Below are 22751 nucleotides of genomic sequence, written 5' to 3'. Positions count from 1 at the left end.
AATTGCTGCTGACTGTTTGGAAGTACACAAAACCCTGTTTTGCACAGTGTGGAGCCATGAACACAGGGAGAGGAAAATAAGATTTTGCTGGTGTCCTGGCCTCTGACCTCTGTGTACTTAATGATTCTGTGCATGAAGCCTACAAGCTGTGCAGCCCTGTATGTGTAGTCTTGGATCTTGTAAAAACTGGCATCCCTGACCATGTAAAGAGAGCTTATGCATGCACTGTTTGTACATGCGCAGCTTCTGTGTATAAAGTGGTAGTGAATGAATGCAGTTGTGGATTGGGATATTAGGTGCAATACTGTCCACCTTCCAGACATTCATTGAACGGGATTTCAAACCACATGTAAAAGGCAAACAGCACATGAAACCTGCAGTGTTATTGGCTGCTTCTCTAAACCCATTCCAGCAAGACACTCCCATGAAAATATATCCTGACTCTGTTGCTATAGACAGCCAATGTAGTGCAGTGGTTAGAGTGTTGGACTTAAGAGCAGGGAGACCAGGGTTCAAATCCCTGCTCCACCATGAAACTCACTGGGTGACCTTGGGCCAGTCACTGCCTCTCAGCCTAGCCTACCTCACAGGGTTCTCTGAGGATAAAATGGAGCAGAAGAGAGCCATGCAGGCCACATTAAGCTCCATGGAGGAAAGGTATATAAATGTAATAAGCAGGTTGTGTTTCCGTACATATATGGATGCACTAGGGCAGGCTTCCTCAATCTCGGCTCTCCAGATGTTTTGAGACTACAATTCCCAGCATCCCTGACCGCTAGTCCTGCTAGCTAGGGATCATGGGAGTTGTAGGCCAAAAACATATGGAGGGCCAAGGTTGAGGAAGCCTGCATTAGGGGCTGCCGTCCCTGTTCACCAACCCTGCCTACTCACCAACCACCTTCCCTCACACCTGGCCAATCCCTCTTCCCTTTATCCCACTCACCTAGCCTCTCATAGCTCACCCAAACCTCCCCTCCCCTCCCCAGCCCATTCCCCTCCCCCCCCCCAGTTCACCCCAACCCCCTTTAAAAGAGGGGGGACTTCAGATAGTGCTTGCTCACTCACCTGTTGTTCTGTTGCAATACTGCAGTTGGCAGGGCCACCTATTGGCAGCCACACAAACTGCAGTGTGACAACAGCCTTACATTATTTATGCGTATAGGAAGACGTGCTTATGAAAGCATTAAGCTTCTATCCATTGTTTTTTTAAAACACAGACACAATCATTGGTATGTTCTACACTCCCATCTTAGCAGCTTTCATTATTGACCTGGGTTTTCCTCCCCAAGCTACTGAACACCTTTGACTTTGCTTGGGGATGGTTGATCAACAAAGCTGTCACAATGATGGATTCCCCTTGAATTATTGCTTAATTAGCTAAGCTGGAGGTATAAATCAAGTGCACTGCCAATTGTCTTATTCTGCACACAGGCGGCCATGCTCAGCCTGGCTCTAATGAATTATTAGCTCCTGCCACTGAGAAATTGCAATATGCAATCTCAGGTCTGTAATGGGAAAAGAAATCCAAATTCACATGTAGGGGCCAGAACCTGGAATAGCTTTACCACAGATATTAAGCGATATGAATGTGAGCAGTGCCACTGACCTCAACTGGAATATACGACCCCTAACTATGTTACTTTCTAGCTAGCCCACCACAGAAATACAGAAATGAGAAAGGGCAAAAGAGCTGTATCAACGACTGCCTCCTACAACATCTTCATTCTATTGAATTGCAGCGTGGACAGCCCAATTTATTATTAGGTCACAGGGAATGGCTCAAGTAGATAAGAACTTGGTGATATGGTTCTGAGCCTCTGAAACTTTAGGGAGCAGTGGAATTTGTGGAAAGGTTTTTTTCTCTGTGTGTGAACTCTTTGGCAGAAAGTGGTGGTGATTTATTATTTTTCTACACCACTTGGGCACAAAGAAACAAAGTGAGTTTCCCTGAAAACTTCCAAAGAATTTGCACACCCTTGGAAAACTAAGGAGGAGCCCCTTCCCACCTGCACATCCTCTGCCTGTAATGTGGTGTTGAATCAGAGGTGATTTTAGGGTGGCGTGACCAGTGCGGTTCCACTGCTGCCATGCTGTAAAGGTAAAGGTAAAGGGACCCCTGACCATTAGGTCCAGTTGCAGATGACTCTGGGGTTGGGGCGCTCATCTTGCTTTATTGGCCGAGGGAGTCGGCGTACAGCTTCCGGGTCATGTGGCCAGCATGACTAAGCCACTTCTGGCGAACCAGAGCAGCGCACGGAAACACCATTTACCTTCCCGCCGGAGCGGTACCTATTTATCTACTTGCACTACGTGCTTTCGAACTGCTAGGTTGGCAGGAGCAGGGACTAAACAACGGGCGCTCACCCCATCATGGGGATTTGAACCGCCAACCTTCTGATCGGCAAGCCCTAGACTGTGATTTGGACCACAGCGCCACCCGCGTCCCACCATCATGCTGTAGAGAACACCAAAACTATGCTGTAGAATGGAGTGTGAGAAGTGGGACACGTGTCACACAGAGCCCAAAGCCAGCCACTAAATTTGGGTTGGGGATTTCATCTTAGCTTTATACTGTGATGCTGCTGTTGCAATGTCCCAAGTCTTGTGGGGTGGGAGAGAGGCCTTGCTCAGTGTCTTCTAGGAGCACCTCTTCCTTCTCACAACAGCTTGTGGTGCTCAGAAGCTGATTCTGAGCTCTGTTGCCACTTGAGCTTACCTTATAATCAGTTCCGGGTACCATTTAAGGACCCTCAATTTCTGCACTTTGGTGTTGTCACTATTAGAGGCATGTCCACTCTGTTGGGATAAGAACATATGCAGAGCATGTTGGATCAGGCCAAAGGGCCATCTAGCACCCTGTTCTTACAGTGGCCACTCAGGTGTGTATGGGAAGCCTACAAGCAGCACCTGAGTGCCAGAGCACTCGCCCCACCAGCAATTCCCTGGAACTGGATAGGGTTTAAGGCACGAGAGTGCCTTGATCTAACAGGGTTGGAGACAGAGGGATGTACCACATCGTCATGCATGTTTTCAGTCTCCACTTTGTGACCCATAGCAGCCCACCTGTTTCCTTCTGCAGCAAAAGAGGGATGTGCAGCCAAAGCCCCAAAATCACAGACTGAGTTGTTAAATATTGGAACCAGGTGAATCTCCGCGAATGTCTATGCATTGCTGCTTTAATGGAATTTTAATGAAATGCTATAGAATTTTCTGTTTATTTGCTTTCAAAGTAAGCTCGCCATGGATTATTGAGTGCAAATTACACAGGCAGCCTGTGGAACTGCATTCTGCACCGATTAGCTGGTATGCAATGCAGCAGGTTATGAAGTATTAAAAAATCAACCACCTCTTACTGTATGCATGCATGTGCAGGCGCACACAAACACATACACACCTTTAAATGAAAGGGTTCCCAGAGCAGCCTACAGATCAATATAAAAAGGAGAGACAACCTCTGCCCCCAGGCTTACAATCTTAAAGACATGACACACAAGCAACAAGGGAATGGGGAGGGCAGAGAAGAGGAAAACAAGAAAATTGACTCTTGAAGCTATGCAGTTGGAGAATAACTCCTAATGGGATGAAAACGGCTTCAGGGTGTGGGGCAGGGTGGCAGGGAGGCCAAGGCTTCATGGGCACATCCCAAAGAGCACCTGATTGGCTTTGCCAGAGTACCCATAATTCCCTGAGCTTGAAGCCACACTGCCCCATCCCAGTAAAGAGCAGGAAAACTACCAGAGATGGAAGTAAAGAGAAGTGCCAACAAGAGAAGAATGGCAGACAAAACTGATGGGAGTATGCAGAGATGGCGAAACTGACGGGGAACATCAGAAACCAGGAAGATCAAGTATTTTCAAAAGATTGGAGTAAATTCCTAATTTATTGAAAAGACCACTGTAAACAGTTAAAAACATTGGCAGGGATGTAACGACACTTGTAATGTGGAATTAATTATGGTAACTATAGATATATAACAGATGGATTATGGTAAAAGATGCAGAAATTTTCATTTTAAATATGGAACCCATGGAGGGAGGGAAGGAGGTCCGAAGGTTTGAAAGAACCTTTTATTTTAATGTTTGAAATGGTTAAAGTTAAAATGTATAAAACCAATAGAAAAACTTTATTTTAAAAAAGAGCAGGAAAACTACACCCCTTATCAGCTGGACAAATCTAGCAGTTTAACCACTGCACTACATTTGGATGTGCTCCATAGTTTCAGCAGTGGCTACTCCCTCTGCCGCCCTGCCATCGTAGAGAGGCTGCAGTGATGACACAGCCACTTCACTTGTCATTCTTCATTTGTCATTCTTCACACCTCTTCAGCTTGAAAAAAGAAAAAGAACAATATATAAACACCAGAGTCCCTCCTGATTTTCATTCTCAATGAAAGGATCGGGCCGCATTATGGATAGGGTTCATTAATGGTGGGTAGCACAGTCATAGGCATGTTTGTTTGGAAATATATGTATTCCATTTCATTCAGTAGCACTTATTCCTGGGTAAGTGTGCACAGGATGGCAACTTGAATCAAGTAGCACTGCTGAGTAGGGATCTCGGAGGAATCTGTTGAGAATGGCCTATCCAGCAGATTTCCTTCCATCCGCCCATTTGACTCCCATCATAGAGTAGAATCTTGCTATGAATGCTCTGCACCTTAATTGTCTACAACAATGGCAACTTATTTACATGTGCATATTCTACGTGCCTCGCCATTGCTCCAAGTGTATTGGGATGGCACCTTGTCCGGGGAGGGGAAATGGTGGCAACAACCTTGGCCTCTGATCTGGGGCTTCTGTCAAAGTGGTAAGAACATATTAAGTGAGCTTCTTGTTGGTGGAGGATGCGGTGAAGGTGGTGATTTATATTTTCAGCAACTTGTAGCATGCATTTTGAACAGCCAACCAAAGAAAGTGAGCAGGGACCATCAGAAAATGCACTTTCCATGCTAGGACTTCTTATTTAACAGATTGAATTCTGCAAAAAGTGTCCTTCCCCAATACACTGTTTGATATTAAAGCCTTTGAGAAAGAGGTTTTGGAAGAGAAACTTTATATATAACAGCATTTGTTTAAATGCTTACCAGCATTTATAGAGCATTGTCACTTGCTTAGCAGTACATTGTCATCGTCATCCACTAGGAGAAAGGGAAGGACAAAAGAGAGGGGAAAATCAATGCATTTATAAATTCACAGTAAAATGTAGCAAGAAAAATAGGGCTGCATAAAATGTCAACATATTTTTATTCTAAAGCAGAAATTGATTTTTCAAAAGTGGTGGTGGAAACTGTTCCCCTCAGTCCTGTTATTTGTGAGACCATTTCCCTCTTCAGTCTTACTTTTCTGCCATTATCTGATTTTCCCCCTCATAACTGCTGACTTGATTTCCTGTAATAATTCTAGATGACCACATCTCGCACCAACAGAGCTTTAAGCTCTGTTGATTAAAGGCAATATTGTATTTCCCTCTGCTCAAGCAGGTCTATCAAAAACAGGCATTAAGAAATTATAGGTAGCAATACCAAATGGAGACCAATCTCTAGTATTATGCAGCTAGCGAGGGACCTTTTTTTGGACAAGGTTCCTGAAATGTCAATGGTGGCGGCAACATACAATGAGCTGTCACATGTTGCATTTTAACTTTGTGGACAAATTCACATGTATTGTCAAATATCACACAGCAGGGATGGGGAACCTGTGGATCTCGAGGGTTTCCTCTTCTCCCCTTCCCCTCTTCCACCATGTACACCTCACAAATCATCTGTAGGATCAGGGGAACCCCCAGAATGGGGGTGGGGGGAGAGTGTTTTCTTTGGCAAGCAGAAATGCATGTACTGGTGAAACCATCTTCTTAGTGCTACATTACATTTCACCAGTGGTGTGGCTGTGACCTTACTCTTGTTTAAGTCCCATTGAAATGCATCCATTCTCAATGTCTCAGTCTTATGAGTATTGCTATTATATGGCCATGAAACTCAGACTTTGTACACAGTTGCTTTGGATGCTCGATTTATTGCATTAAAAAAAATCAATGAAAATTAAAAGGTGTTTTTTTTTTAAAAAAAAATGACTAGTCTCATGGACTGCAAGAAGATCAAACCTCTCCATTCTTAAGGAGCCCTGAGTGCTCACTGGAAGGACAGACCCTGAAGCTGAGGCTCCAATACTTTGGCCACCTCATGAGATGAGAAGACTCCCTGGAAAAGACCCTGATGTTGGGAAAGATGAAGGGCACAAGGAGAAGGGGATGACAGAGGATGAGATGGTTGAACAGTGTTCTCGAAGCTACCAACAAGAGTCTGACCAAACCACGGTAGGCAGTGGAAGACAGGAGTGCCTGGCGTGCTCTGGTCCATGGGGTCACGAAGAGTCGGACACAACTAAACAACAACAACAATTTTGTGATTGAGGGAACCAAAGTGCTTCTTAACACCCTTGAGGTTAATTGCAGGAAATAAATCTCTGCCAAGGTTAAGAGGGCATTTTGGGGCAACATGAAACTCTGCAGGTATACAGCACGTACCAAAAGTTACATGTGAAGCAGGCAGTTGCACACAGGAACCTGTTTTCCCAAGTAACAGCCCAACTGTAGCTCAGTAAATGGTGCATTTCTTAAGTAATGAAAGTAGATTGAATCAGGTGGCATAGAGACTGCTGAGCCAGCACCCAACGTTAGTTCAATAGCCTGTGACTTTCCTGAGGCTGTCATTGAAACCTTAATGATGCACATTTTCCCCTCCTTGCCACGCTTGAGATGGTTTTCCTCCACACTCAAAATGGTCACGTCTAGCACTGCAATCACATGCGCTTGTGGACTGGACCGGCTGCTACAGGGGAGACTAGAAGTTGCCTGTACCAGGTCAGTGAGCCTAAATATATATTACAGTAATGGCAATGTGATTAGCAATTGCATTGTGAGTTTTTGAAACACAAAATAAATAAAAGGCATGGGTGCTGAGGAGGAGAGCTTTAACGTAAAACAAACAAATGAACAAAATGAAGTTAACAGACTTAAATAAGCTTAATAATCAGACTCTGCATACTCAAAAAATAGTATCTGTGCTGCCCATAAATGTGTTAACACAATCTTATTATATAAAAATGGAGCTGAACCTTATAGTAAAAAAGATGGGAAGAAACAAAAATCCAGAATATAAGAACTCTGTAATGCAATAACTAAAACAGATAAGTCTATAAACAAAACCTATGTCAAAATAATATTTCCACAACATATAAAGAACCATAGAATAATCTGGATCCAAATAAACAGTGTGTGATTTATGATTCTTCAACACTATTCTTCAGACAGCTAAAATGTCAGTAGAGGGTGTTCTAAATGGATTAATACATCTATTTAAGTCTGTTGGACGTGACCTTTTCAGTTTTATTTTGCTGTTTAATGAGCCAGACCTTCTTTCTGATTCTTAAGGTGAAGTTTAAGCCTCCCCTCCCCAGCTGTGAGATCAGGGCAGTGCTGAAGTTGGAGCTGTGTGGATATCCTGGCAGAGCCAATCGAGTGCTTCTGTTGGTGCATCCACAGAACCTCAACTCGTTTCCACTCTGACCCATTCTAGCCCCATCCAGGAAAGTCACAGTGGCTGGCATTGGAAGGTAAACTCTGCCCCACCACACTGGCCACCTCTAGCCAAAGACTTAGGGGCTTTTGTTTGTTTATTGACAGTGAATTGCATTGACATGTCTTTGTAGAACATCTTGGGTGGCTTGTAAGATGTAACATTCGCACTGAAAATGCAATTTTCTTCCTCAATGCTGAATTAACCAGATATGGTGATTTTTAAAATTTATTTTAAATCTTACTTCTACTTTTACTTCTACTTCTTTTATTATTTTATTATTTGTACTCAGCCCATCTGGCTGGGTTTCCCCAGCCACTCTGGGTGGCTTCCGAGATTAAAAATACATTAAATCTCTCTCATTTGTTCCTTAAAGTATAAACGTACAGAGATCTCTAGAGGTATTACTGGAGATACTTTGGAGTGAGAATTCCACTCTTGAGCAACCTCATCAAAGCATCATGTTCTGCATTTGAAAAACCTCAATTCTGAAGTATTAAGTACCGAAGAGAGAATAAAAATCTGTTGCTAAGCCCCCTTTTGCCTTCATTTAATGGACTTGCTGATATGAATAGTTCTTTCTAAATTGGCAAATCCTGAAATGTGAATCCATACCTCCAGACACAATGAAATATGCATTCAAAATCTGCTATGAATGCCTATTCCAGTTTAGGTTTTGTGTTCTCTCCCCCCTCCGTTTTATTTTTTAATAAACCTGTTTCAATCTCATTTGAGAAGGAAAGGCATTTGGTTTCCAAGGATAAAAACAAGCTACTACGAACAATAACGGAAAAGAGGGAAATGGAATTAAGCACCACTTGCCTGATCTTCAGTGAAATAGATTCCTTTCCCATCTGCAGATAAATTGCGAAATGCCTCTAGAGAGAACAAAACAAAGCTTCAACTTGCAAGAAAATAGAATAGTTTGTAAAACTATAGGGGGGGGGAGTGGTGGCTTCTAGCATATATAAAACCATAATAAAACATTTGAAAAACTTCACTATCTAGGGCTGCCTTCAGATGTCTTCTAAAGGTTGTATAATTACTATGTCCTTGGCTATGCGGTTGCATAACTCCATACCCTCCAACATTTCTCCGATGAAAACAGGGATGTCCTCAGGAAAAGCAGGACATTCTGGGATCAAATCAGAAACTGGGACGGCTTCTGTAAAACCGGGACTGTCTCTGGAAAATAGGGGCACTTGGAGAGTCTGTTATTGTGGGAGCTTTTTTTCAGCTGCACCATATGGTTTATGTGCTTATTTTGCTTACTGGTTAATCCAGCCCTGTCTTTCTCAGACATTCTTTCTCTCCTTCTCATTTAGGTGGACCCGCTGTGCTATGAAGGCTCCCATCATGCCTGTCTCCACCATCTGTCTCTTCAGGTACTTGCTTTTTGTGGGAAGAGGGGCAGCGGCTGGCTGTAGGGCCCTGGAGTTGGGCCCTGGACTCCGACCCTAATGGAGCCACAGGTGTGTTCAAGCACCACCGAAATGAACAGAAACCGCCTAAGAGGACAGCTGTTTCTCATTGACTTTGGCCAAGTTCATGCATGATGCTAAATCATAGTTTAGTGGCAAATGAGTCTTGGCAAGCCATGAAAGCATAAGAAGAGCCTACTGAATCGCACATCTAGTCCAGCATTTTGCTCCCTCAGTGGCAGCCAGAAGCCTATGAGAAACCTACTATCAGGACCCAGAGTGCACCAGCACTCTCACTACCCAGAACTGGGATTCATACCAGCATTGGGCTTGTGTGTGTCTCCTTCCCTTTTCTCAAGTTCATCCACGAGGAGGAGAATGGAAACATGTTGTTTTTTTTAAAAGCAGAGTTTGATGTTATGTCCAAACCAGAATGTGTCATTAGTTTAAATTATGGCTTATTGAAGAAAGCTAGGATCCGAAACCATGGCTTGATTTTGATTTCATTTCAATAAATCATCGTTTAAACCGATGTCTGAACCGGGCCACTGTGTCAAAGGAGATGGACAAATGCGCGTGTTGTGCAAAGTACCCAGTATCTCAAAAAAAACAAAACAAAAGACTGCTCTGTATGAATGCCACATGCTCTTTTTGCTAGCGTTTTGTGTAAAGTAATGTCCACTTATGCACGCTGCAGAAATAAATTCTGCTTGCAACATCCTTTGTGAGAAAGGGGGTGGGGAGCGTAGAAAAAGGAGCAGCTGGCCTTGTTTGTGGCTTTCTACTAGTCATAGTGAGCTAGAAGGTGATACGGAAGATGGACTCAAAAAGGGATATTCAGCCGTTGCAGTAATATAGTAAGCATCCTTCTCCTGCCTCTAGCTAAACTGCAGGCTTAGGAGACCTAGTATTCTCAGAGTAAAACGGTACATTAATGTTATGGTCTTAACTGCGATTTAATCTCCACCTCCATTTTACAGCAAGTTATAAAGGGGGAGATGCATTTGATTTAGGTGTTATTACGGTGGATTTCCAGGGACCATGAGTAATGGTCTAACGAGCCTCTTTATTTATTTAACTATCTGTCCTCAATTCGTATTATCGATGTGCTGCCCTTTATTTCCATTTATCAGTAATCATCTCCTGAGTAAATCCCACTGGCAGCGCTTTCAAGTGTTTGAAGAAATGCACAATGTGTTTTTAAACTTTCAGTAAAATAAAAATAGAAAGATTATCGGTGGATTTTCCCCACCCCCAACCCCCCACAGGTTCTTATTCTTAGAATTTTGATTTTTCTTCCAATAACTTTTAAAGAAGTAATTATTATTATTATTATTATTATTATTATTATTATTATTATTATTTATTATTTATACCCCAGCCACTCTGGGTGGCTTCCAATGAAACACTAAAATACAATAACCTATTAAACATTAAAAGCTTCCCTAAACAGGGCTGCCTTTAGATGTCTTCTAAAAGTTTGGTAGTTATTTTTCTCTTTGACATCTGGTGGGAGGGCGTTCCACAGGGTGGGTGCCACTACCCAGAAGGCCCTCTGCCTGGTTCCCTGTAACTTGGCTTCTCGCAGTGAAGGAACCGCCAGAAGGCCCTCGGCACTGAACTTCAGTGTCCAGGCAGAACGATGGAGGTGGAGACGCTCCTTTAGGTATACTGGACCGAGGCCATTTCGGGCTTTAAAGGTCAGCACCAACACTTTGAATTGTTATATTTTATTCCTCCACTGACAATGCAAGATGCTTTTATCAAACGTGTATAATTTAAGTTGGGATTGTATTAAATTTTAGCATCTTCTATCTTGGAAATGTCCTGTGTCCTGGCAGGGAAGGGGAAATCTCCCAGGATGAGAGGCTGAGGGAAGAGGCAAATGTTCCCAGGTGAGTGATTAGAGGGTGCATCTTTCTCTGTATGGGATAAAAGTTAGGCTATATCTGTGAGAGAGGACCCTGTACTCTTCTAGCACTTTTCTTTTTCTTCTTTTCTCTTTTCTACTGCCTTTTGCTAAGATTGGGGGGGGGGGGGTTAATTGCAATGTGAAAAGTTTTAATAAAACTTTTTAAAAGAAAAAAAGAGAAAATGAGCAGTGTCCTGCAGTTTGATTTCTTATTTTTAAATGTTTCTGCCAATAAAGCTTTGAGATTTTTCTCATTGGATTTCCAGAGGTATCTGGTAAGATCCAGTCAAAGGCAAAGATCACTCACACAGCTTGAGCATTTGCTTTGCTCCTGCATGTTCCCTTTCCAGAGAGACAAGCCGCTTTCCAGACAGTGGCTTGTTTCTTTAGCAATATGAAAATTGCCCATGTGAGTTTCCCTAGGCACCTTCCAACCTCACACTTCAGACTAAGAGAACCTTTTAATATAGGTCTTTGTGCAGCTTTCATATGTCTTCATGTCACCATCTCCCCTTATTTTGCCTCTTTATTGGAAGAGTCCACTTTTGAAGGAAGGAAAGGAGAGTTTTGTGTTTGGTAATTGCAAACCAGCTAAGAAGCTCCAGGTGTATAAGAAGGCATACATGATACTTCCTTTGTTTGAAATTGTTGGCATATGCGCTGTTCAGATGTGCATTCAAGTGACAGCCATAAAGCATTTGTGCTGTGTCCCTTTGAACTAGATGTGCAATCAAATGCACATCTCATCAACATCCTTACACAAATGTCACACTTAGCATATTGTTTATGCATGCCTAGAGCTGGGTCAAAGCTAGAAAACAAATGGGTGAAGGTCACTCTCTGCATTGGATGTCTCCATCCTTGGATTTATTCCTACTTTAAAAATAAATAAATAAATAAATAAATAAATAAATAAATAAATAAAATAATAGAAATAGCTGATTTGAAGTCAGACATTCAAGTGCTTTGCCTATCCATTGCAGGCAGGCAAACCAACAAACCATGAGGCTGTTCCTCAAAACACACACACATTCACACAAATAATAAGAGCTTATACTTCACAACATGTTTTAGGGAATGGAGTTGGATTGGATGGAATATTCAATTGCTTGAATTATGCTCTATTTTACAACAGTAATATTTTGCGTCATTGCTCTGTTTAAATCTACATTCCAATTGTTGTTGGACTCCACCTGCCCTCAGCCCCAGGCAGCATGACTGATGGTCAGACTATAGGCCAAAGTGCACTTTCTGATCCTCAGAACATTCAGTCAGTGAGCCACTTCTCCAACAATGGATGCCAAACTACTGCATCAAGTGAAAATCATTAAAACGTATTAGCAACTAAGGAAATGTTTTTACGAACATCCGATGTGTGTAACTTACTTGCCATGGTCTTAAGACGAACCATGCAGCACACAAAATCAGGAAAGTTTATCCTCATCAAGGAGTCACCATATCGCACGGTCATCAGCTGGAGGGTTGTGTCATTGATGAACAGACCTGCAAACAGCAACAGGAGAAGGCAAAGGAAGAGATGATAATATATTGAAAAAGGAAACATTGTCCAGTAATGTTCACCAACTGCAGAGAATGGAGTGTTGTCGACTTCCTCAAACATTCCAATCAGGGCCACTTCCTTTATATATATATAAGAAAAAAGTTTATATAAGAGCCCAGAATCTGGAAAGAGCATTGTGTGGGTGAACAAGAGTCACAGCTTAACAGCACACTTGCAGGAATGTCTTCTCTGCCTCATTGATTTCCAGGTAACCAGGAATAGGATGGAGCCTTAGGCAACTCAAACACTAAACTCATGGCAAGGGGCAGTCAAGTAGCCAATGCAATTCTGGGCTGCATCAATAGGAGTATAGCATCTAGATCAAGGGAAGTAATAGTGCCACTGTATTCTGCTCTGGTCAGACCTCACCTGGAGTACTGTGTCCAGTTCTGGGCACCACAGTTCAAGAAGGACACTGACAAACTGGAACGTGTCCAGAGGAGGGCAACCAAAATGGTCAAAGGCCTGGAAACGATGCCTTATGAGGAACGGCTAAGGGAGCTGGGCATGTTTAGCCTGGAGAAGAGGAGGTTAAGGGGGGATATGATAGCCATGTTCAAATATATAAAAGGATGTCACATAGAGGAGGGAGAAAGGTTGTTTTCTGCTGCTCCAGAGAAGCGGACACGGAGCAATGGATCCAAACTACAAGAAAGAAGATTCCACCTAAACATTAGGAAGAACTTCCTGACAGTAAGAGCTGTTTGACAGTGGAATTTGCTGCCAAGGAGTGTGGTGGAGTCTCCTCCTTTGGAGGTCTTTAAGCAGAGGCTTGACAACCATATGTCAGGAGTGCTCTGATGGTGTTTCCTGCTTGGCAGGGGGTTGGACTCGATGGCCCTTGTGGTCTCTTCCAACTCTATGATTCTATGATAGGTCCCTGGCTGAAGGAACAGGACCTTAGGAGGGCTTACAGTGGCAACAGGAATCCCTGGGGTGCTAAACTGCTGCTTAGTATTTTCTTTCCTGTCTGCTTAGAAGGCAAAGGGGAAGAGAGAGAAATGAATGACATAATCCTGGGCCCGGAAACAAATGTTTGCAATTCATTTGACTTCGGCATATCAGTAATTAGATGCAGGATTTATCGGGTTGAAGGAACCTCTTCAAAGGAACCTAGAATCTACTGACTTGTAAAGTGCAGGAAGAAGCAGCACATCTTAAAGAGGGCTGTGCTTTCCCCCGAATTCTGCTCTTGGGGCAAAAGAAGCTGACTTTGCCATATTTATATTCATACTACTTACAAAGACACACACACCTCCCTTTCTTCTGTTCAGTGCCTGTACTGTTTGCTGTTTGCCTTCAAGGACTGCACAGCATGCAATTTTCCTCCCTGTGTTACACTTTATTGTCTTTATTATCACCATACCTTCCTCGCACCTTCCTTTATGCGGCACATTAGTGATAAATTCCAGATAGCGGCATTGAGAGCATCTGCCCCCACTCCAATTGCACACCAGGAATCATAACAGTCTCTAGAAGCCACCTAACTCCCCCTCTCCTCTCCTCTCCTCTTTCTCCTTCTGAGCAATCTCACTTAAGTTTGCGTCTGTCATTTGATCACACTTTCTTTTTCACTCCCCACCCAGGGGAGGGGGAAAAGAATTAACATGTTAAGGGCATAATGCAGCTTAAGCAGCTATCTAAAAATCTAAATGCTCGTCACTAAGGCAGTGTTATTGGATCGTAGCTTCCTCTGTGCAGTGTGATGGATTGCATATATCAAGGTTACCAGACTTTTTTCAATGAATCTGGGGGCACTTTAATTAATTAATTATCCAACCTGAAGCATATGTAACCCGAGGTACCACTGTAATTAATTAATTACAGTGGTACTTCGGGTTACATATGCTTCAGGTTACATACGCTTCAGGTTACAGACTCCGCTAACCCAGAAATAGTACCTCGGGTTAAGAACTTTGCTTCAGGATGAGAACAGAAATCGTGCTCCAGCGGTGCAGCGGCAGCAGGAGGCCCCATTAGCTAAAGTGGTGCTTCAGGTTAAGGACAGTTTCAGGTTAAGAACGGACCTCCAGAATGAATTAAGCACTTAACAGGTACCACTGTACTATGTTCGGGACGTTGATGCTGCAGTGATGGCGGTGGCAGAGGGGCGGCCGCCGCCTTGACCTCAACCGCCACGTTCCCTCTTCCTCCGAGGCTTCTATCTCCTTTTTCCATGAGCCTGGGCAGCCCCTGACTTGTTGGTTCTTTGGTGGTGGTGGTGAAGCGGTGACCTGTGGGTCAGGCATGGAAGGCGGAGAAGGAGGGCCGAGAGCAGCAGCGGTGGTGAGGCTTGGGCAGCGCGATTCCTCCTTTCTCATTGCAGCAGCCCCAATCCCATTCCTACTTGTGTGCAAGCAGGAGAGGGCCGGGATCCCTCAGCTGGGAAGTGAGGCTTCACACTGCCTTTTGGAGCAGCCCCATCCAAACTGCTACTTGCATGCAAGCAGGAGGGGACGGGGATCTCTTAGGCAGCGCAATGCCTCCCTTCCCATCGGAGCAGCCCCAATCCCATTCCTACTTGCGTGCAAGCAGGAGGGGGCGGGGATCCCTCAGCTGGGAAGGGAGGCTTCCTGTTGCCTAACTGAGAGATCCCTGTCCCCTTCTGCTTGCACGCCAGCTCTGATAGGCAGCGTGAAGCCTCCCTTCACAGCTTAGTTGCTGGGGTCAGGGAAGGTGGAGGCAGCCCGGAAGCTGCATCTTAGAGCCCCTGCACCACCATCATATGGGGACTTCCAAGCAGCTCCTGAAGCCAGCCAGAGCCAACAGCTCTGGGCTGCTGAGACTGCCGCTGCTGCATTTCCTGGGGACATTAGATGAAATCTGGGGACATTCCACGGATGGAATTTGTCCGGGGACTTATTCGCAAATCCGGGGACTGTCCTCAGGAAACGGGGACATCTGGTAACCCTGGCATATATAAATCTACCTACCAAAGGACTCTGCTGCAAAACATCAGGAACTGGGGAAGCTAAGGGTTAAGGTTGGAGGCTTGGTTGCAATTCCAGGATTGTTCAGCAGATGTCATTGCGAACTCAATGGATTCTGACTTCATGAAAGAAACAATCTTCAACATTCTGCATAAGGCGCCAGAATTGGAATTCATGATAGTAAGGTCTCTAGCCTATCTCCCCCATTCTTGTCTCTTCCAGGGCTTGTGACCAGGGTTTGTTTGCTATTTTTTAAAAAATAAATAAATGAACTACACCTGTCACGGCAACCTGACACACACACCCCAATTTAGTAGGTGAAACGTTTTCCATTCCTAATCTCCATATCAGGAGAAAAGCTTCACTTGCTATATTTCTGTTTTGGAAACGTTTCCACAAAGATGTATCAGATTTCAAAACTTAAATTGGCCTTAACTGAAAATACATCCAGAGTTTGTCAGCATACCTTCTTGCTCTGTTACTCTTCTCAAATTGGAAATATATAGGAATCCAGAATTATTTTCATCTTCTCTTTCAAAAATGTCCTGGAAAATATTTAAACCCAAGATAATATTTTAGGACATGGCTAGCATATCGATTCAGTCACTGGCATATGAATTATCATAGCTAGGGATGAAATTTTCTGAAAATCTTGATGTTGAGTTTATACACATAGGGTCCTCCCCCCCCCCCAATTTTCATCTCATTTCTTAATCCTTATCAGATGTGAGTTTCTGCCTGCCCCTCTTCAGTTAAAGCTATGAGAAAGTATCACATATTATATCCATTATTACACAAAATATCTTATGTATAATATTACACATGTATGCATTATACATTTCCCAGTAGTGATGTACAGAAGTGAGAGCTGGACCATAAAGAAGGCTGTTTGCCGAAGAATTGATGCTTTTTAATTATGGTGCTGGAGGAGACTCTTGAGAGTCCCATGGACTGCAAGAAGATCAAACCTCTCCATTCTTAAGGAGCCCTGAGTGCTCACTGGAAGGACAGATCCTGAAGCTAATGCTCCAATACTTTGGCCACCTCATGAGAAGAGAAGACTCCCTGGAAAAGACCCTGATGCTGGGAAAGATGGAGGGTACAAGGAGAAGGGGACGACAGAGGACAATATGGTTGGACAGTGTTCTCGAAGCTACCAGCATGAGTTTGACTAAACTGCAGGAGGCAGTGGAAGACAGAAGTGCCTGGCGTGCTCTGGTCCATGGGGTCACAAAGAGTCTGACACGACTAAACGACTAAGCAACAACAATGCATTATACACAGATTCTATATGCATATACAAAGTTCACAAGAGTAACCAGCACATAAACTGATACATACAAAATGCTCATATATACTAATATAAAACTATGTTGCACAAATATAGTACAACATGGACCTTGGCTCTTTTATAAATATGTGTTGTTGTTTTATAATATAATTTTGTATATTACACATAGTGATTTGGGCATTTAAAAAAATTAAAGAAACCCAACAGAACATAAGCGGTTTGGGCATAAGTGAATCTCAGTACTAGAGGCAACTCAGTTGTATGTAAAGTTTGATAAGGTCAGAACTACAAAAATTGTTTGTAAATCCATTTAGAACAGCGTGGCACAGTGCAGTGAGGGTTTCACGCTATTATAAGGTGAAAATCTCTCTTCTCAGGAAAATGAGATCATTAACTATTTAAAAAGTACGAAAAGGAAGAAAACAGGAAAAGGCCAAAGAAGAACAGGGAAGCAGCTGAGAGTTTGGATTCATACAGTTCAGTCATACCTTATACTTATAGAGATTTCGCCAAAGCTTTTCAAACTCTTGCAACGTGAGTCTTCCATTATTACTGGCCTGTAGATGTGGTCAAGTTTTAAATACATTTTGATTGTGTTGCATATTAACAGATCAACTTGCGCACTGGCTGGTAGCCCAGAGTGGGGAAACAATCAAAACATTAGTATCTATGATTTGCCTCTCTAAGCTTCACGTCTTGCCTGGATTGAGCAGAAATATGGTGCTGTAGTGCACTTTCGGAATTGTCCCAAATCAGATGACAGGTGGGGTGATGGTGGCATATTTGAGAGTTTCCTATATTAAAAAATGAGAAATCCTCCCCGCACACAGACATAGGACACATCAGGAAAAGGCAGTATTAGAACCTGTTTGGCATTCTCAATTTGCATTTGCAGGCTGCTGAGAAATGTCACAAGTACTTCATGACTAAAATCCATTAAATTTCAAAACCTGCAAAGACTAAGAAACTACAGTCCCACTTCATCCGATGTATAAAGTGCTATCCTGAGTTATAGGTATATACCCTAATGTTTTGTTCTTTGCAAGATGTAAAGATTGAGGTTAGAGGGAAAAGGATAGCAGAAAAGTACAATGGTACCTCGGTTTACAAACTTAATCCGTTCCTGAAGTCCATTCTTAAAACAAAACCATTCTTAAACCAAGGCACACTTTCCTTAATGAGACCTCTCGCCACCGGCGCCCTTCCACCTTTCGGATTCTGTTCTTAGACCGAGGGACACTACTTCTGGTTTTGCCAAATTCGTAAAACAACTCATTTGTAAACAGAACTGTTCTTAAACTGAGGTACCACTGTACCTAAATTTTGTGGTAGTTCACAAAACAGTTTTTGATGACACAGGTATCCTGGCATTGGTAAGCCAATTCACATATATGATTCATTGTAATTCACATGATGATTTCATTTGAAGTTTGAGGTTCCTTTGCTTCACAATGGCCACTTTAAAGTCACTTAAAAAATATTGTAGAAGCCTTTGTTCCCCGATTTGCTTTGGAATATTGTCATTTCTGAAGTAAGATGGTGCCAAATCTTCTGTCTATTATTTTGCACAGAGACTATTCTGGATTCACCTTTTGCAATCCCTCAAATCATGCATACTCCCCTATAACTCAGGCTAAAACTTCATGTAACTGATGAGGTGGAATGTGTTTCACAAAAGCTTATACCAGATTACGTTTGTTAGTCTTTAAGGTGCCACAAGATGCTGTATTGTTTTTGCTGACAAAATCTAGAACAAGCATTTTTTTTAAAAAAAAAAAAAGTTGCTACAATAAATTTTGTTTCCTGAATGTGAAAGACCTGCTTTGCTTAGGGAGTAAATGCATTCATTTCCTATGGTTGAATCTCCTTCTAAATTTTAACAATAACGGGAACATATATTTAGCTTGTATCTCCATATATATTTCACACACCATTAAAAAATGTGTAAGATCTTCCACTGCTAATTAAATACATAAACAGACCTTAGCATTCCAAGTCTGGTCTATCAAGGGAGGCAGATTCAAACAAGTTTGTTTAAAGGCAATCTTTAGTTCTCTATGCATCAAGCGTTCAAAATATTAAGGGACCTGGAAATGAATGATGGTGGAATATTAAAAATGATTTACAGAAATAAATAATTGTTGCAATTACTTTGGAACAGAACATCTTTCAAACACTGCAATAATGCCCTTTGGGCCTTGTCATAGCCCAAGAGATAGAAATGGGAAATTGAAAACCACAAATTTAGAAACACAAAAAGGGCACAGTCCCTTGATTATTTGGATTTCTCTCCCCCAAAACCCCTCTCAGGTTCCACAGAAAAGACTTCCATCATTGTCTAGGGATGGAGGAGAAATTTGGTCCCATTTGCATCTTAATGCAAAAGTATCTAATTAGCACTTCTCAAAACAATATATCAATTGAATTTTGCCCTTCCTTTAGAATGCACATCTGTCTGAATTTTGCAATGCAGTTCTCCAACTGAAAAATGTTTACAAAAATGCATATACAAAATTGCAATATATTAGGCAAATATGGGGACCAAAAAATGTGTTTATTAGAAGAAATTTACACCCAAAGTATGACAAATTGCTCACTGCACTCAGAAATCTAGCACATCTGGAAAAGACTGGATTAGATTCTGTCTGGCATGTTTGCTTTCCATTTGCAGGTTGTTGCTTTTTTTTAACACGGGAGAATGTTCAAGCCTGCAAGTTCCCTTCTTCTGATTCATACGTAGAAGTGCAACAGTCTGGAAAGGGCTGTCTTACCCAATATTTGAACTGGTACTTTGGCTGTAAGAGCCCACACTAGATTAACAGTGTGCTTTATTGCATACTCCTCGTCCCAAAAGGAAATAAGCAGCTATGGTGACCAGTTCTAATAGGCAACATATTCAAAGTCAGGCAAATATAAAAGAGAAACACGCTTCACAGTTTTTTGTTTGGTTTTTCAGGGGATGGTTGTGCTGGTATTGACAATCTGGTGAACTATTATTCATCCTGTGTTACCTGCGTCTTCTATTTAGATAGTTCACGCAGTGATTTTACTGTTAACAAGACAACATTGAAAATGTAGAACAAAAGGGATCTTTGGCGTGAGCATAAATTCTATCACATTTGCCTTCCCTTTCTCCTAGACATCGGAACAAGTCTGGGCATGAAATGTAGTCAGATAGTTAGGCTTTTCTACGCAACATAAAGTCTTCTTGGATGGAAGATTGGACTGTATCTAGGTTCTGATAGGAAGTGATTTACAGAAGTAGGCAACATTTCAGGTGTTTCAGGAGAGGGTTGTTTTGATCTTGTCTTTCCTACCTGACATTTAATCAAAAAGGGGACCTTAGAGGGAAGAGTTTGGCCACTTATAGATTCCCTGCATATGCAGTGGGCAGATCTCATGGCAAATATTTACTTGCGGGGCTCCTGCAGTGGGAAGCACAGCCATAACTCAAAGCAGGGAAGGGCAGCGTAAGGAAGGTTTATTGCATTTGTTGAAAAGATACATCCATCAGAGCTAAAAGGCTCCTGCACGAATCGAAGCTGAATCCATCTCCGCTTCCCCGACTGGCCATTAGATCTATAAACGGATAAATCAGAAAGCAACAGGGACAAAGAATAAGGAGGTTAGGGGAGGAGGCAGGCATGAAACGGTCCACTTGTAACCCGTTGAATTTGGAGTCAAAGTGCCACTACTGCATGCTGTTTCACAAGTCACATTTTGCAAAATATACCAGAGGGGCAATTGGAAAAGGACTAGGCCTTGGAGTGTTTAAGGTTGATTTAAACTCTGTTGCAGCATTCGAGGAACTTAGAATCATAGAATCATAGAGTCATACAATTGGAAGAGACCACAAGGGCCATCGAGTCCAACCCCCTGCCAAGCAGGAAACACCATCAGAGCACTCCTGACATATGGTTGTCAAGCCTCTGCTTAAAGACCTCCAAAGAAGAAGAAAGTTCAAGAAGGACACAGACAAACTGGAACGTGTCCAGAGGAGGGCAACCAAAACTTCAGTAATATTAACTTCAGTAATAGTTGCAAGGAATATATAAGAATTAAGAAAAAGTTTAATTAAAGTGTGTATTGGCAATAAGTAATATGAAATTGAAATATGGGATAGATGGGAGATTGGGTCTTTAGTGTTAAGACCAATTTATGTTTTATCATTTGTTAAGAAAATTATGTGTCTATGGTTATTCCTGTATGTAAAAAAAAGGGGGTGGGGAGGTTGATTGAAGAACAGGTGTGTTTGGACTACTGCCTCTCCAATGGCCTCCTTCTCCCTCCAAACAGAGAATGTTTGCAAGTTATCCTATACTATGCACATCCGACACCACAGTTTTTAACCCAATCAACAAACTAATGCCTGAATGCCATAATTTGAACTTAAAGGTTGGAAAAAAAATGAGAAACTACAGGAGACTGAAGTAAACAGATTTCTTCATCCTTACACATTACAGGATAGGACAGACTTTCACACAATAACCATGACTTCTTGTTTAGATCTGTGACTCAGCTCTCATGGCAGAGAGTGGCAGACCTAAAGGTTGCTGCCCTGTGACTTCAAAATATGCACATTCACATTCCCGCGCATTCAAAATATGCCCCTCTTTGTGTGTGTTTTAGCAACTGTTCAGGATACAAGACAGAAGAAAAAAGAACTTGAAGAAATTAGTTGGCTACCAGCAATAAACTTTACCTTTCTGGACTATTTCATTCAGAATTCCTTGCAGCTGTGAGGCATCCAAGTAGGAGGCCTAATAAAGAACATAAGAGAAAGGCTTACAAATGCTACAAAAGTTGTATATTTTTTTTAAAACAACAACAACAAACTGTTTCTTCATAGATTTAGAACTGAGAGGTTTTTCTGGGCAACCTGACCTTTCCTTGGTAGTGATTCTTCATTCCCGAGGCTGCTGAGCACTTATATTACTTCTACCAAAATTGGCTTGATTCTGCTTTAATTTTTATTCTTAGATAATTCCCAGCAGCTTCTGAGATTTGGGGAGTGGGGTGGAGGTGGGAAGTATTATTATTTATTTCATTTATGAATAACTTCCCAGGAGACATTCCATGAAAGCAAGTTAGAACAACCTATTTAAAGCAGTTGCATTTATAAAAAAACAATTTTAAACAACAGCACACACACAAACTGGATTCAAATCCAAGACAGATACCAAATATTTTCAATGTTTTAGATTTGTTGAAAGATAAATGGCAAGAGATAAGGCACTTGCTTGTCTGATATACAACAGGAAGGAGTTCCAATGGGTTGGGTTGCCAGCACACCAAGCGCCTGATTCCACTATTGTATAGGATGGTCTCTGCAGGATTTACTCCCTTGCAGAATGTAGGGAATGAAGCAATCTTTTAGGTGTCCTAACCCTAAGCTGTATAGGGCTTTGTACACCAATACCAGCAACCTGAACCTAGTCTAGTAACTAATGGGATGCCAGTGAAATTCTTTTCAGAAGTACTGTAATACGATGGCAATATACCAGCCCAAAGCAAACAATTAAGCTGTCACATTTTGCACTAGCTGCAGGCAGCTTCTGGGATTGTGGAGATCAAGATGTTCATTGGACTACAACGCCCATTTGCGTATTGCCTATTTATCTTGTGGACTGCCCTGAGATCTTTCGACAAAGGACGGTATAGAAATCTAATAAATAATACAAAGTAAATAATATTGGCCATACTGGGACACTGAGAGATCAATACAAGCTATGAGAGGCTGCAGGTTCTCCATCCCTGTTCTAAGAAAATATAATGCTTTGCACTGTTCTTTTGGTATCCGTAGACGAGATTGTGCCTTTGCAACGCTGCCATAACACCATGGCGTAAAAAGAGCTGAGAATCTGGCCTATTGCCCCTGCAGCTTGGAGTTGCTTGACTCACGAACCATGGAGAAACTTCCTTCATTGCCCTCGCTGCTCCCCGGAGACAAACCTTGCGCATTATTCGCAGCAGGCAGTGTCATTTTCACCTTTTATGCATTGATATAACTATTAGCTGTGAGAGGTCTATTGTGCAGAGGCTTTTGGCAGCAAATTTTTCTCT

At 42.3% G+C, this 22751-nt stretch overlaps 1 protein-coding gene across 4 annotated transcripts in view; it reads right to left on the bottom strand.

Annotated features, from left to right (window-relative positions):
• Positions 1-3985: 3985 nt before the first annotated feature.
• Positions 3986-22751, bottom strand: part of CAPN13 (calpain 13) — a 77393-nt gene continuing 58627 nt past the window's right edge. For 2 of the 4 annotated variants that reach the window (XM_083434473.1, XM_083434474.1), the window contains 8 exons: positions 21391-21448; positions 20194-20267; positions 17177-17245; positions 15864-15942; positions 12293-12409; positions 8396-8451; positions 5084-5137; positions 3986-4326 (listed from right to left, as the gene is read on the bottom strand). In XM_083434473.1, coding sequence (XP_083290599.1) covers positions 5111-5137; positions 8396-8451; positions 12293-12409; positions 15864-15942; positions 17177-17245; positions 20194-20267; positions 21391-21448 — 480 coding nt within the window. In that variant the 3' untranslated portion in view covers positions 3986-4326; positions 5084-5110. Of the gene's footprint in view, positions 4327-5083; positions 5138-8395; positions 8452-12292; positions 12410-15863; positions 15943-17176; positions 17246-17857; positions 18776-20005; positions 20268-21390; positions 21449-22751 lie in introns of those variants that run through there. The other 2 variants (XR_014509762.1, XR_014509763.1) reach the window with 2 other exon arrangements.

Source organism: Podarcis tiliguerta (assembly GCF_965153285.1).
Source record: "Podarcis tiliguerta genome assembly, chromosome: 3".
Taxonomy (NCBI): domain Eukaryota; kingdom Metazoa; phylum Chordata; class Lepidosauria; order Squamata; family Lacertidae; genus Podarcis; species Podarcis tiliguerta.
The sequence above is the reverse complement of the archived record's forward strand: the minus strand, read 5'-3'. Positions and strand labels throughout refer to the sequence as shown.